Genomic DNA, 15,491 nt, shown 5'->3' on the forward strand with positions numbered 1-15,491 from the left:
GCAGGCTCTGAGCAAGACTTTCCCTGCAATTGCTGCTCTTGGCTGCTAGAGGTGTCTGTGGCACTGGGCACTGGAACTAAGAATAGTGAGACTGTTTCTGGTGTCCAATCAGCATGGAGGCAGAAGCAGCCTGATTGAAATTCAGATCGGACAAGAACTGAGCCAGGATGGGGAGATAGATTGGTACAAGGAGCTGAGGCAGGGAAATGAGACTGGGAGCATAAGGGGGTTGTTGAGGGAGAGACGGGACTGGCATTGGGACAAGCTGGAGCAGGCAATGGCAGAAATGGGCAGACTTGGATGGGAATGGGGCAGAAGAGTGTGCCCACAAGAACATACTCCCCTCCAGAATCTGGAATTGAACCCAAGGTTCTTGGGTCTCCCCTGTCAGCAAATAGCTATGGATCTAGAGCAGTGGTTTTCAACCTTTTTTCATTTGAGAACCCCTACAAAATTTCAAATGGAGGTGCTTTGGATTTCCTTTGGAAATCTTAGACATAGTCTGCAGACTCCCACGGGTCCATGGGCCACATGTTGAAAACCACTGATCTAGAGGCTGATCCACACAGAGGATGACACAACCTACAACTGTTCTGAGTTACTCCTTTACCTCAAGTGGCAGAGGCCTGTGCTGTGGATCTAAGAGTTCCAACCCTGTTGATGAACCATGTGGGTATCAGTATGGTTCCACAGGATGGAATTTTTATTTTTCAATTAAAAAAAAACCAAAAACCTTACACACACAACTACATCTAAAAGCATGTTAAGGTTGCAAAGTCAAGCACTCAAAAATAAGGTAACCTGTACAACCTTAATTCAGCCCCCTTGTGTATATGCATTATGGTGGAGTCTTCACATGATTACGTCCTGTGTTTTGCACAGGACCTCTGCATCTTTGAGTACACAGGATGGACAGTGTTCTGGAAACTTATCAGGGTTGTGTAATGAATGTGGCTGTTGTCTGTGGAACCTAGGGTAACTAGACAAGAAGTGTGAAAAATCGGGATGGGGGTGGGGGGTAATAGGAGCCTATATAAGAAAAAGCCCCAAATATCGGGACTGTCCCTATAAAATTGGGACATCTGGCCACCCTAGTGGGAGCCCTGCTTCATTTGAACAGAATTTAGAAGGAGTTTAGTGAATGAGGCAGTTAAAGGTGTGTAGTGAATGGGGAAGAGAAAGCATGGACTTAGGTTAAATCAGTTGAATGCTGCTCTAAAAACTGGATTCTTTCCCTGCCTTTGCCACAGAGTTCTTGTGTGATGCTAAACAAGTTACTTAAACCAAACTTTTCATAGGTGCTCACTAATTGTGTGTTCCTCATTTTCTGGGTGGCAGACTTGAAATCCTTGGATGAGTACTAAGAGGTGCAACTGAAATCACTGGGCTAGAACAAAGTGTGTTATATAATGCTAAATACTGTGAAAAATCAAGTCCTAGATATCTCAAAGTGGGCAACCAAAATTAATGAATAGTTCTGACCTTAATTTCTTTGATCCTCACTTCCTTATCTTTAAAATGGGGATCATACCACCTCACCACACACAGGGTTGTTGTGCAAATCAGTTCATTAATGTTTGGGAAGCATTCAGATACTTTAGTGAAGAATACCATGGAAAAAGCCTATGAGAAGCTCAGTATTCAGAGCAAGGTTTGAATATGTGTAGTAAATAAGACAGTCACATGTTGAAAAATAAGGATAAAACAAGAATAGCTATTGGTTCTGTGAATACCATCTGTCCTGTGCACTGAATGAGGCAGGAGTTCTGGGGGAAGCAGAGGGAGGAAGTGACCTTGTTATTAAAGACAGTATCTTAATGGATACACATATGGGAGGTGACTTAGGGTTGCACAGACAACCTTAATTCTGGCATTTCCTTACTTTCCTTACTTCTGCTTGATTTTGCAACGTTGATATTCTTTTAACATAGTTTTTGTGTATAGTTAAATTAAGAAAGGGATTAACATTTTTTAAAATTTTTATAACCTTAATAAAATACCATTTGAAAATAAATTCAACATTATGTGCATGCACATATATAATTATATAATTTATATTTTAATGTGTAACTGTATAATTACATAATTATTGCTAATTAAGTGGAAGGTAAACTGTACTAAATTTGTATTGATTAATTGATCAGATGATCCACTACGCTCTAGTCAATTTAAAATGATGGAACTTTGTAGGCATAAGGGCTGAGTGGGCATGTTGGATAAGGATAAATAAATAAGTAAATATTTATTGATATAGCACACACTGCTTTACATGAGGGTCAGATTTTTGTTATCTTTTTAAGACTGTAAGGGTTAGAACCCCCTCTGCCCCCCCCCCTTTTTTTTTTTTTTTTTTTTTTTTTTAAGATTAAAGTTTAAATTGTTCAGGAAAGTATGACTTAGACAGTTTCTTGGGCTTCCCTTTCACTACTGGAGTGTATTTTTCAAGTCTTGGTTTTGGCCCTAAACTGAGCTTTTAATGGAAGCATTGTGTTACCCTTACTATAGAGAGACTAAGTTTACATAAACTTTTGGTTTTTAAAATTACAGAAGGTGCAGGGAACCACAATACCATCTCCTAGGGTGGGCAGAAACGTGTAGATTCTCGGCTGACTGGGAACATTATTTTTGCTTTTTATTTTAATGTCAAAGTCAAATCTTTTAAAATAGGAAATCACTGCTGTTTCTATTGCTTCTACTGCTATTTCTTAGGCACCTACAGCCATAACATTTGAATGCCATTACCAATATTTTTAGAAGTTGCCAGTTCTCTGAAGAAGATGGACAAATGTACATTACTCTTCCTCAAATATAAGTTGCTTAATTAAAAAGAATCCAGTCTGTCTAGTTTATTTCATGGAGCAGAAACCATGGACCATTTTGCAAACTCGTCTCCTTGGATAAGACTCGGCAGAAGCGATGTCTCTTGTCTCCCTGGTGACAAGATTTAGGCTTGGCCCAGTTTCTAGAAGTAGTGCTAGCACAGGTGGGATTTCTGCTGAAAATGACCATCACCCCACTTCCACCCTTAAAAAACAAACTAACTCAAAAAGTTTTACTAGTTTTTCGTTGGCTTCGGTATCTCCTCTGAGTGCATCTTCCACAGTGCGAAAACAAGCCTTTCAGATAACTAGACCATAACCTGTTCATAGCATTGAAAAACAAGGGCCTTGAAACTGATTCTTGTGTGAACAGTTAGCCCAGTGTAGGCTGAGACAGCCTTGTAGAAATGCTGATAAACCTTAATTTTACCATATATGTTCATTATGCTATACTAAACAAATTATACTGTGTTATAAGAGAATACGATATAATTACCTATGCTTCATTGAAACAAAAACACTACCTAAATTTTTTTTGTTTATCTAGGCTTCCAGATGGATTTTCCCAACTGTTAAACCTAACACAGCTGTACCTGAATGATGCTTTCCTTGAGTTTTTGCCAGCCAATTTTGGCAGGTAGGTTTTTAAATTTGAGTCTGAAAACCTACAATATTAATTCTTTCTTCTTAACTATTCAGAAGAGGTTTTGCTGCCTCTTAAGCAAGTGGTGGAATATAAATCTCCAACAAGTTTTTCATGTATTACATAGCTTAAAATAAAACAAAAAACACCAACATACTCTTTGGTAGGTCTTCCTGAGTGTTCTATTCGTACTCTTGAGAAACCTTACCAGACATCACTTACTGGAAAATAACAATTAGATGCTTGTCTCACTTCATGAGGTAAGTCTGTCTGGTTTTAAGTATGAGAAACTAATCTTGCTGAAATACAGCTTGGTCACCATTTAGTTGTTGGAATGAAGCAAAACAATGTCTGTCTTCAGCAATCCACTTATGAATTTTCCATCCGTTTCTGGTAGACACACAGATGTTTTTACACATAAGTAAACTTATGTAAACCAGTGATTCCTGAACTATTAGTGCTTAGGAACACATAACATATTCGCTATCAGTTACGCACAGAACCCTGTGTGATGGGTTCCCCCCAGGGTGTCACCTGGAACTGGGGTACCACTGAGCCCTTTGACCCACCAGCCTGGGCTCCCTCTCACACTGTGCTGCTGTGACAAGCTGTCAAGCCCTCCAAGCTTGCACTTTCACCAGCATTCACACAGACAGGGATACATCCAACTGCAGTTACATGCAGGCTCTCTGACCAGCCACTGCATGAATCAACAATAGAGAGGCTACAGTGAAAACTACCACATTCCCAGACACACTCTCACCCCGCTGGAGTATAAACCCAAAATTATACTGTCTTGCACTGCACAGGGAACTGTACAGTGTAAACTCAGAGGTCACCCCTCCCTCAATCTGAAGAGGAAATGCAGCAGCCCCCTGAGCTAAGATTTTCAAGTGCTTCACTCTAAACTTACTGGTTTAGATTAAAACATTAAATAAATTTATAAATTACAAAAGATAGATTTTCAGTGATTATAAGCGATAGCAAACAGATGAAAGCAAATTACCTAGTAAATAAACAAAATCACAAACTAAGCTTAACACACCCTGACTGATGATACAAGTGGGCTGCAGATTCTGAAGGCACAAGCTACACTTGCTTTGCAATTTTGAATCCCTAGGTTTTTCCTACACAAGCTAGAAATCCCCCTAGCCTGGGTCTAGCATTTCCCCCAGTTCAGTCTTTTGTTCCGTAGGTGTTTCCAGGACTTTTTTGGTGTGGTGACTGAAGAACAAGAGAGGATGTCACTCCCTGCCTTATATAGCTTTAGCATTTGGTGGGAATCCTTTGTCCCAACCTCAGTTTGTGGAAAAAACCCTGGTATCCAAGATGGAGTCCAGGGTCATCTAGCCTGGTCACATGCCCTTGCATACCTTGCTGAGTCAGAGCAGCAATTGCTTACAGGCTGGCAAAAACATTCACAGGAAGGTTAAATTCTTCCAGGGTCTATTGTTTTTACTGATGGACCGTCAGCACTGTCTGGCTTCTTCATTGTTGTATCAGAAAGGCTAGTTGTGGGTGTCACCCAGAGTAAGCACAATTGAAATACAGATACATAGTCAATATTCTTAACTTTAGGTACAAAAATAATTTATGAATACAAATAGGATAATCCTATTCAGCGAATCATAACTTTTCCAATGGCAGCTCACATGACCCATCGTGTACAAAATGCATTATAATTATGCCGTAATCATATCATAATCTTATCACGGAAGAATATGAGGTGAGGTGTCATACCCGATAAGCAAATTTGCTCTAAATCAGAGTTTAACATGAGGCAAATACTTATACCCTACCCTTTAAACTCCGGGTTAATTCTTCAGTGCAAAAATGGTAAGATAATATAGTTAAGAAGAACGTTATTTTTAGGCCAGTACTGTCTGTCCTTTCCTCCTGGTTCTTTTGGTTTGTCCACTTCTGTTTTGTTGCACTCTCCTTCCCTGTCCTGTCTGGCTTTTTCTTTCAACCCTTTCCCCTCCCATATCTCACCCAAACTTTTCTTTCAGAGCTACATCAGTTTACACCAGTTGAGGATCTGATCCTTGGAGTGCAAGTGACTAGGATCCTATAATCCTAGTCAATACAATTCCGTAAACAAGTGCTCAGAAAAGTGCAGAGAGCAGAAGCATAGCACTACTCTTCTACAGTTGCTGAAGTAGTTTGGCAGACCAGTAGGCACTCAGTGAAAAGCAAGAACAAAAGTAGTCTGTTAGCGATGCATTTACTAGTCATCTGAGACGCACACTTTTAGGAAATTTCCACTACATGCATCTGAAGAAGTGGGTATTCACCCACCAAAGCTTATGCTCCAATATGTCTGTTAGTCTATAAGGTGCCACAGGACTCTTTGCCACTTTTCGGGTTGGTGGCCTATATCTCTCTTTTGTATGTATTCATTTCCTGAATTCAGTATTTTAAAAAATCAGATACACCGTACCTTAAACATTTTGATCACAAATAGGTTGAGAGGGATTGTTTTCTTCACTTCACTCTTGGAACTGAGCCATGAGGTATGTCTACACTTTGAACTGGATGTGTAAATTCCAGCTTGAGGACATACCTCTGCTGGTTCTGATTGAGCTAGCATGCTAAAAACAGAGTGTAGCCACAGCAGGAGGAGAGCCAAGCTACCCTAAGTAGGATCCCATCTGAGACTCTAGGTAGGTCTTCGAGCTGGCTAGCTACTCACGCTATCATGGTTACACTTTATTTTCTGTATGCTAGTGCAGGGGTGTATGTCTCCTCAAGCTGGAATTTACACCTCTGGCTTAAAGTGTAGACATACTGTCATGGTGTTCTGGGTATAAATCAGACCAGTAAAGGATTGTGTCACTGCTTATCCTGCGATCTTGGGTGCATTACAATGCTTTTCTGCTGTAGCTCCGAGCCTGGGATACTCACAGGTAACAGTCTGTGTGCCAGACAACCCTGGTTCAGCAGCTCTGACCCCAAAACCCTCACAACACCATTTCCACCAGACTTGGTTACAACCAGCAAGTGACCGCAACACACCACATCCCCAAACTTCCCCAAAACCATGTGCCCTGAAGTGTCCAGCCCTCACCTGGGCCACTCGGACAAATATTAAGGTTTGTTGCTCCTTCAAAGAGACAGAAGCCCATTACATCTTATTAAAATAATGGGGGTAATTACACCCTTCCCTTCAAACACAGCACTGAGTTGGTTTATAGTCAAAAATAAAACAAATTTATTAACAAAATATACATAGGATTAAGTGATGTCAAGTAAAAAAAAATAAGTGGAGATGGTTACAAGCAAATAAAAGTGAAAATACGTATCTAATGGTCTAAAACTTAATCTTGCAAGGTACAGGCTTTGTTCAAGATGGTTTCTCTCACCAATCTTCCTTCTTCCCAGCCCTGGCTGACTTCCCCTCAGTTGGGATCTTCCACAGAAGTACAAGATGCTTGGTTCCCTTGTCTTCCTAGATGAAAGAACTTTGCCTAAGCTGTTTTCTCACCTATTTTCAGTTCTCTCCTTGGTTGAAGGACCCATCTTTCTCAGGTTGCAAGAGCTCTGGCCCTTGTGGCTGTCTAGTGATGGATGCCAAAGATGGCATCGGCCCTTGCTTATATCTTCCAAAGTTCAATGGACTTGTTTCAGAAGGCAGGATAACCTCATGCTGTTTTTCCCTTCGTGTGGGCTTCCAATCCCTACGTATGTAAATATGATTTCCATTGTTTTGATTCCATCATCCTTAATTTACATCAGAGACAAGTAAATAGCTGTTATGTTCCCTCCTGTCTGGGAGAGATCTATATCTTCCTTTGTTTGGACACAAACTGTAAAAGATAATATCAATGGGTACTCATAATTCCTTATATAATGTTAATACATACAGTTCACAATGATACTAATCACCAGTGTGTCATAGGCTTTCATAAAAGACCTCACTCTACACACTTTTATAATACAATAATATTGTATACAATCTGTTGACTCAGTTGCTTATCACTTGAGATTCAGCCCCCCTCCCCCCCAATCTTTATATTTGTTAGTTTGATAGCTTTGTTTACCTACTATGTAAAGGGACCTTCATTGTCTCTGCCTGGTGACCATGCTAGTCTAAGAAGCAAATGTACATACCTTTATCTTGGGCTGACCTATTTACTAACTCTCCCAATATGTCTGGTTTAAATACATTTTAGTCATAATTCTAGCCTATATCAGTTACTCTTGATGCACACTGTGTACATACATCATGCAAGAATATTATTGATCAGTGAGTTTTTAGTTTTCCAGTTACCTATCACATGACATCTTTTTAGATGCAGATTATAACCATAGTGAATTGGTGTACTCTGAACTAGTCAGGCCAGCTGAAACTCTCTACCTGATTCCAGTGAGCCTCTTGCCTTGAGATGCTTTTAGCGTCACACCTCTCCCATTAAAAAGTTACAGGGAAGTTAGCTAGTGGCTAACCCAGAGGCAGCCTTTCAGAGCCCTCTCTCCTGGACATGGCATCTGCCACTATATTTTCTTTCCCCTTTATATAGAAGAAACCTGGTTTGTCACCTTTGTCTGTTTACAATCTCCAGGACTTATCAGAGACTATACATAATTACACCTACTGGCTGGCTAAGAATTGTACACATCCTGTGCAATTGATTTGTTACCTTGTCTCCCTCAACACACCCCAGCATGCCTGATTTTCACCCACCTGTGTCTTTTAGACTATAAGCTTTTTGGGGCAGGAACTTCAATTTATCGTCTTTGTACATCACCCAGCACAATGAGATCCAGTGTCGTTGAGGCCTATAGGTGGTACTGCAATATAAAAGTGTTTATAATAATAATTTAAAAATTTAAAATTAATGGGAATTGGGATGCAAATCCCTTAATAGCTATGAAAATCTCAGCCTTGTTTTTTAAAATATACAGGTGCTGACTTAAAACACCCTAACTTCTAGGCTAATAGAGCTGAACAGGAATTAACAGACCTTATACCATCAGTTGATGTATATATTTTATTTAAAAAATGGGTTTAAACTGGGTTTACTGAAACAGTAAAATTTTCTGAGATAAGGTGGATGAGGCAGCATCTTTTAGTGGAACTTATCTTTTATTCTTACCTTTGTCTTCTATTCTGACCTGAAGACTAGCTCTGTGTGGCTCGAAAGCTTGTTTCTCACCAACAGAAGTGATCCTATAAAAGATAATACCTCACCCACCTTCCTCTAATATCCTGGGACCGACTGCTGTAGTTACACTCCATACAGTAAGATTTCCTGTTTAGTAATGTGCTTGTTCAGTTACTTAGTTAATTAGTCTTGTGTATGAATAGAATTATGGAGCGAAATTAGAAATTGCAAGACAAGTAAATTTTTTCATCTGTACTTGTTACATATTTGAAAATATTAGAAATGAGAGAGAATAAATTAGAACTAAAATAAACCCCACAAAATGTGCTTTAAAAATATTTTTGTTTTTGGTTGTGCATTCTGCAGATTTTTGGCATCTGTTTGAGGCTCACTTTGATACACGTTTAAGCTATTATATTTTTGTAGCAGATTAGTGTGCTTTTTTACAAGTTTTCTGAGCACAGCTGAGCTTTAGTTACCTATTACTCTGAATGTGGAAACAAAGTATAAGTGTCATGTGATGTCTGCCTAATTTATCTTGAGTAAGCAATGTCAAACAGAGCCTAAATGTAAACCAGTTGGCTATCTCACTAGCCGGTGCACCAAAGAGCACTCTTCCAGCCACAGGATTTCTGTCCTTTTCATCAAGACTTTTGATTTTAATTTTTTCAAAATAAACTTGTTAAGGAAAAGTTCAAAACATCAATTGTGTCCTTTCCCCCTGACCTGGAGTCTTCTGCAGGGCCTGTCTACTCCCCTCAGGATTACATTCTGCAGACTGTCTGCCTGGGAGCCAAGTCAAGGCAAACCTTTCTGATCCCATCTCCTTCCTAGCCTGCTTGCCTGCAGGATTACACTCTGCAGGCTGGCTGTCTGAGAATCACGTATAAACTGTGTTCTTTCCTCTGCCCCAGGACCTCTTGTCTCCCTACCTCCTGCAGCTCCCATCCTCAGCTAAGCTACTTGCTCACTTTTATGAGAACCATTTGATCTTCAAGCTATCATGTGATCCCTAGCCTTACAGCCTCAGGTGAGGGGCAGCTGATTAGTCTGATTGGGCCCAGCTGATTGGATGCAATTGAGCTCAGCTCCCCTTAAAAGACCAGCCATTCTGATACTAGCATTTGACTGTAATAATTTCATTGGTAGCAGTCTACAAAAACAGAAGTTTGGGACAAATAACAGTCTGATCTAGTGAGGTACTAGGTGCTAAACACACTCAACTCTTATTAAATTAAGTTAAATTGATATAGATTAACTCTCCAACAGGTTTCACTGTTTAGTTCTGATTTGAATGGCTGTCCTTTTCAGCTTCACTGCAGAAAACCTCCCTGAGGTTAAAGAGTGTTGAAGGAGCCTAGCACTTCACAGGAATAGGGCATTATGACAGTGAAGCTAAATAGGATAGTTATTCGGATCTGAATTACACATTAAAATCATAGAATCATAGAATATCACGGTTGGAAGGGACCTCAGGAGGTCATCCAGTCCAACCCCCTGCTCAAAGCAGGACCAATCCCCAAATGGTCCCAAAGCAGGACCATCTCAGCCAGGGCTTTGTCAAGCCTGACCGTAAAAACTTCTAAGGAAGGAGATTCTACTACCTCCCTAGGTAACTCATTCCAGTGTTTCACCACCCTCCTAGTGAAAAAGTTTTTCCTAATATCCAACCTAAACCTCCCCCACTGCAACTTGAGACCATTACTCCTTGTCCTGTCCTCTTCCACCACTGAGAATAGTCTAGAACCATCCTCTCTGGAACCACCTCTCAGGTAGTTGAAAGCAGCTATCAACCCCCCCCCCCATTCTTCTCTTCTGCAGACTAAACAATCCCAGTTCCCTCAGCCTCTCCTCATAAGTCATGTGTTCCAGACCCCTAATCACTTTTGTTGCCCTTCGCTGGACTCTCTCCAATTTATCCACATCCTCCTTGTAGTGTGGAGCCCAAAACTGGACACAGTACTCCAGATGAGGCCTCACCAATGCCGAATAGAGGGGGACGATCACATCCCTCGATCTGCTTGCTATGCCCCTACTTATACATCCCAAAATGCCATTGGCCTTCTTGGCAACAAGGGCACGCTGCTGACTCATATCCAGCTTCTCGTCCACTGTCACCCCTAGGTCCTTTTCCGCAGAACTGCTGCCTAGCCATTTGGTCCCTAGTCTGTAGCGGTGCATTGGGTTCTTCCGTCCTAAGTGCAGGACCCTGCAGTTATCCTTATTGAACCTCATCAGATTTCTTTTGGCCCAATCCTCCAATTTGTCTAGGTCCCTCTGTATCCTATCCCTGCCCTCCAGCATATCTACCACTCCTCCTAGTTTAGTATCATCCGCAAATTTGCTGAGAGTGCAATCCACACCATCCTCCAGATCATTTATGAAGATATTGAACAAAACCGGCCCCAGGACCGACCCCTGGGGCACATCACTTGACACCGGCTGCCAACTATACATGGAGCCATTGATCACTACCCGTTGAGCCCGATAATCTAGCCAACTTTCTACTCACCTTATAGTGCATTCATCCAGCCCATACTTCTTTAACTTGCTGACAAGAATACTGTGGGAGACCGTGTGAAAAAGCTTTGCTAAAGTCAAGATACAATACATCCACTGCTTTCCCTTCATCCACAGAACCAGTAATCTCATCATAGAAGGCGATTAGATTAGTCAGGCATGACCTTCCCTTGGTGAATCCATGCTGACTGTTCCTGATCACTTTCCTCTCATGTAAGTGCTTCAGGATTGATTCTTTGAGGACCTGCTCCATGATTTTTCCGGGGACTGAGGTGAGGCTGACTGGCCTGTAGTTCCCAGGATCCTCCTTCTTCCCTTTTTTAAAGATTGGCACTACATTAGCCTTTTTCCAGTCATCTGGGACTTCCCCCGTTCGCCACGAGTTTTCAAAGATAATGGCCAATGGCTCTGCAATCACAGGCGCCAATTCCTTTAGCACTCTCGGATGCAACTCGTTGGGCCCATGGACTTGTGCATGTCCAGCTTTTCTAAATAGTCCCTAACCACCTCTTTCTCCACAGAGGGCTGGCCATCTACTCCCCATGCTGTGATGCCCAGCACAGCAGTCTGGGAGCTGACCTTGTTAGTGAAGACAGAGGCAAAAAAAGCATTGAGCACATTAGCTTTTCCCACATCCTCTGTCACTAGGTTGCCTCCCTCATTCAGTAAGGGGCCCACACTTTCCTTGGCTTTCTCCTTGTTGCGAACATACTTGAAGAAACCCTTCTTGTCACTCTTGACATCTCTTGCTAGCTGCAGCTCCAGGTGCCATTTGGCCCTCCTGATTTCATTCCTACATGCCCGAGCAATATTTTTATACTCTTCCCTGGTCATATGTCCAACCTTCCACTTCTTGTGAGCTTCTTTTTTATGTTTAAGATCCGCTAGGATTTCACCGTTAAGCCAAGCTGGTCGCCTGCCATACTTACTATTCTTTCGACACATCGGGATGGTTTGTCCCTGTAACCTCAACAGGGATTCCTTGAAATACAGCCAGCTCTCCTAGACTCCTTTCCCCTTCATGTTAGTCCCCCAGGGGATCCTACCCATCCGTTCCCTGAGGGAGTCGAAGTCTGCTTTCCTGAAGTCCAGGGTCTGTATCCTGCTGCTTACCTTTCTTCCCTGTGTCAGGATCTTGAACTCAACCAACTCATGGTCACTGCCTCCCAAATTCCCATCCACTTTTGCTTCCCCCACTAATTCTTCCCGGTTTGTGAGCAGCAGGTCAAGAAAAGCTCCCCCCCAGTTGGCTCCTCTAGCACTTGCACCAGGAAATTGTCCCCTATGTTTTCCAAAAACTTCCTGGATTGTCTATGCACCGCTGTACTGCTCACCCAGCAGATATCAGGAAAATTAAAGTCACCCATGAGAACCAGGGCATGCGATCTAGTAGCTTCCGCGAGCTGCCGGAAGAAAGCCTCATCCACCTCATCCCTCTGGTCCGGTGGTCTATAGCAGACTCCCACCACTACATCACTAATCTCCTAAAGAATTCTGTATTTCTTTAATTAGTTCAGATCTTCTCTAAGGAAATGTTTCATTTAATCATAATATAAATTTATTTAAAGGCAGAGGTAGACATTAAGGGTGTACTATACTCCACCACATAAAGCCCTATATAGGTGGAGTGCTGAATGGTTGAGGAGGTGAAAGCCAACTTCCTCCACCCCCCAAAACCAGAATCAAGGTATTGATCTGCTAAACATCTTCCTCATGCTTAGACTGTGGATGCTATTTTAACCTGTTCATAAACACAGATCTGCACCTTTAGCCCACCTCCAAAGTGGCCTTCTACTCCATCTCATGTGGCAGCAGTGCAGAGACCTACCTTTTCCTGACGTGTAGGGTATGTACAGGTAGCCTTCTATAGCTACTCAGTCAGTGGATTCCCTGGTCAGCTATATTTTATTCTATATAGATCCTGTTTTTTCAACCAAAAGAAAACGGTCATCAGCCACTTTGCAATGATTTTATCAACTATTGAAATAGACCAGGATATTACTTCACCCACCTTGTCTCTCTGATATCCTGGGACTTACACAGCTACAACAACATTGGATATTGAAATAGAAGTCTTGTATGATTACAAAGGAATGACCTTTCATTTCTTGACCCAAATGTCTAATTTTGATGGACCCTACACTTAAATACATTTTGTGTGTGCTTCTAACTTAAATCATTGTTTAAGGCAAATCCAGGATGCTTGAAGAAACCTTTCGTGAAGTCCTAATTTTCTCCTCTGAATAGTGGAAATTATAGGAAGTAGGTACTCTCATTACCTATTTCATTTAGATAAAAGCAGGTGGTGAAATTGGTAAGGTGCAAAAAACTGTGGTCTCTTCGATTCACTTCTTTTACTTTGGATAATTATATACATTAATTCTAATTTGTATCTAAGGATTGTATTTAATATATACATATGTGTAAGAAGTGTTTTGAAACTGCTTTGCTTCCTCCAAAGCCTATGGGTAAAAATTAAAGTGTAAAATAAAGAAAACTTTCTGAATTCTTCTTTCCAGATTTCTTTCCAGATTTCACTTTGATAAGTGAGGCCCTGCCTTTGTGAATACAGTCCATAATAATAAAGTTCAGGCTGAGCAATACTTGGCATCTGGTAAACACATTACAAATTTAGAGGTTGGTGTAGTAGAATAAATGGTTAATATTCACACTACTCTCCACATTTTCCTCAGTCATACAAATCAGATGTCAAAGTAGTATTTCTCTCACTGTGCTTGGCTTTGGTCTTCACTCATATTTTTTTTCTTTAATATAAATACCTATATATAATATAGTTTGCTTCATGTGGCTCCCCTGTGACTCTAGTTCAGCTACATAGTAGATGCTGGATAACAATTAGAACACTTGCACTTCTTCCACAGCTCTGTTACAATTAGGTTAAATTACTCCTTAGTGAAATTGCCCTATGTAACATTTTAGTAATTAGTACTGACTTCGTTTATTACAATCCAAATTTGAAACCTTACAGAACTAGTCTCAATTCCTACTGATCCAATAGTATGCAGCTGTCATTCTATATTCAGTATTCATTAACATGTAGAGTCAGAGACATAAGAATCTGTTTTACTGTAAGGATGAATATTGGCCAGGATTCTGGAGTTAGCCTCCATTGCAGTATATACAAAATTCCATTTCAGTGGCACGTGCTCAGCACTTTTGAAAATTGGTTCATTCATGTCTAAATATACAAATCTGTAGGCTGTGCCTTTAAGCGAGGCTAATATCTGCATTTGGATTCTTATCTAACGCTAACATAGCTGTGCAGCATTATAGGTGTGATAGCCTTTGGGTGAGATATTATACTGTTGTTTTTGTCCCATTGGAAGTTACAGCCCATAGCTCTATTCAAAAAGAGTACAATGATGATCCTGGTGTCGCGATCAGCACTTTTAAATAAAATAGGTTCTAGTGTCCAAAACTGTGTATCTTGTCAAATAATGGTTATGGCATATGCCTACATAGACATCACATTCCCAGCTTCTGATTCATTGTTTTGTAGAGCACACTGGAATATTTTAAGAATGAAAGGGGCAGAATAAAGCCACATTCATTTCTACTTTACTCCATTGTGTCTTCCATTTTCACTTTTTTCATGAAAAGAAGACATTTGGGAAAACAATTACTTTTTCTACTGCTGCTTCTAGCCACTGATAAGCACTCTGAAGTGTATAGAAATGGAGCTGGTAAAGCAACAGCCGCTGCTGCTGCTCAGGTTTAAGTTTCTTGTTGATAGACCTGTTACCAAGGAGTTCAGCCCCAGCCTCTGGCACATGTGATCTTTGATGCTTAGAATCATTTTATAACTCAGCACTAGCTAGCTGTAGACAACCTTCCATGACTTTTGTAAATAAATTAATATGGCAGTGCTGTGAACTCATTTTTAATCTTACCTTTCCAGCGTTGTACAGTCCATATTTCAAAAAGCTGGTTCAGTAAAAGATATTACCTCACTCACCTTGTCTTTTTAAAAGATCTTAATTTTCCATAAATTTTGTACTTTTACATAAACTAACAATGCAGTGTTAAGATTTTGAGGCATTAATCTTTTAATGTTATCTCTTCAATTTTACAAAAATAATTTTGCAAGATTCAGAGGCTGCTACAGAGCAGAATGCTGATTATTTTAGCCTCCTGCTTTTAATAGTATTTAATTCAGAAAAACATTTTAAATTATAAAGAACTTGTGACCATGCTGAAAAAATAAACTGTCTGAAATATATATAATTCTATTTTGGAAGTAAAAGGGGTGGTTGTAATGTGACTTTGTAGGCATATCTTCTTGGAAAGTGAAACTATATATTTGATGTTGAGCTGTATTGATGCAGGATCTTAAACCAAAACAGACAGGAAATCAGATTTAACGGAGTTATTGAACTAATTTTC

General features: G+C 40.5%; 1 protein-coding gene across 12 annotated transcripts in view; it reads left to right on the top strand.

Moving 5' to 3' along the window:
- ERBIN (erbb2 interacting protein) overlaps positions 1 to 15,491 on the top strand; it is a 226,698-nt gene that overhangs the window by 137,898 nt on the left and 73,309 nt on the right. For all 12 annotated transcript variants that reach the window (XR_012158901.2, XR_012158902.2, XM_073344084.2 and 9 more), the window contains one exon: positions 3,367 to 3,456. Coding sequence is in view for 10 of the 12 variants with exons in the window: in XM_073344084.2 (XP_073200185.1) it covers positions 3,367 to 3,456 (90 nt within the window). In the remaining 2 variants the exon portion in view is untranslated. The remainder of the gene's footprint in view (positions 1 to 3,366; positions 3,457 to 15,491) is intronic.

The sequence above is a fragment of the Lepidochelys kempii genome, chromosome 5 (genome assembly GCF_965140285.1).
Source record: "Lepidochelys kempii isolate rLepKem1 chromosome 5, rLepKem1.hap1, whole genome shotgun sequence".
NCBI classification, from domain to species: domain Eukaryota; kingdom Metazoa; phylum Chordata; order Testudines; family Cheloniidae; genus Lepidochelys; species Lepidochelys kempii.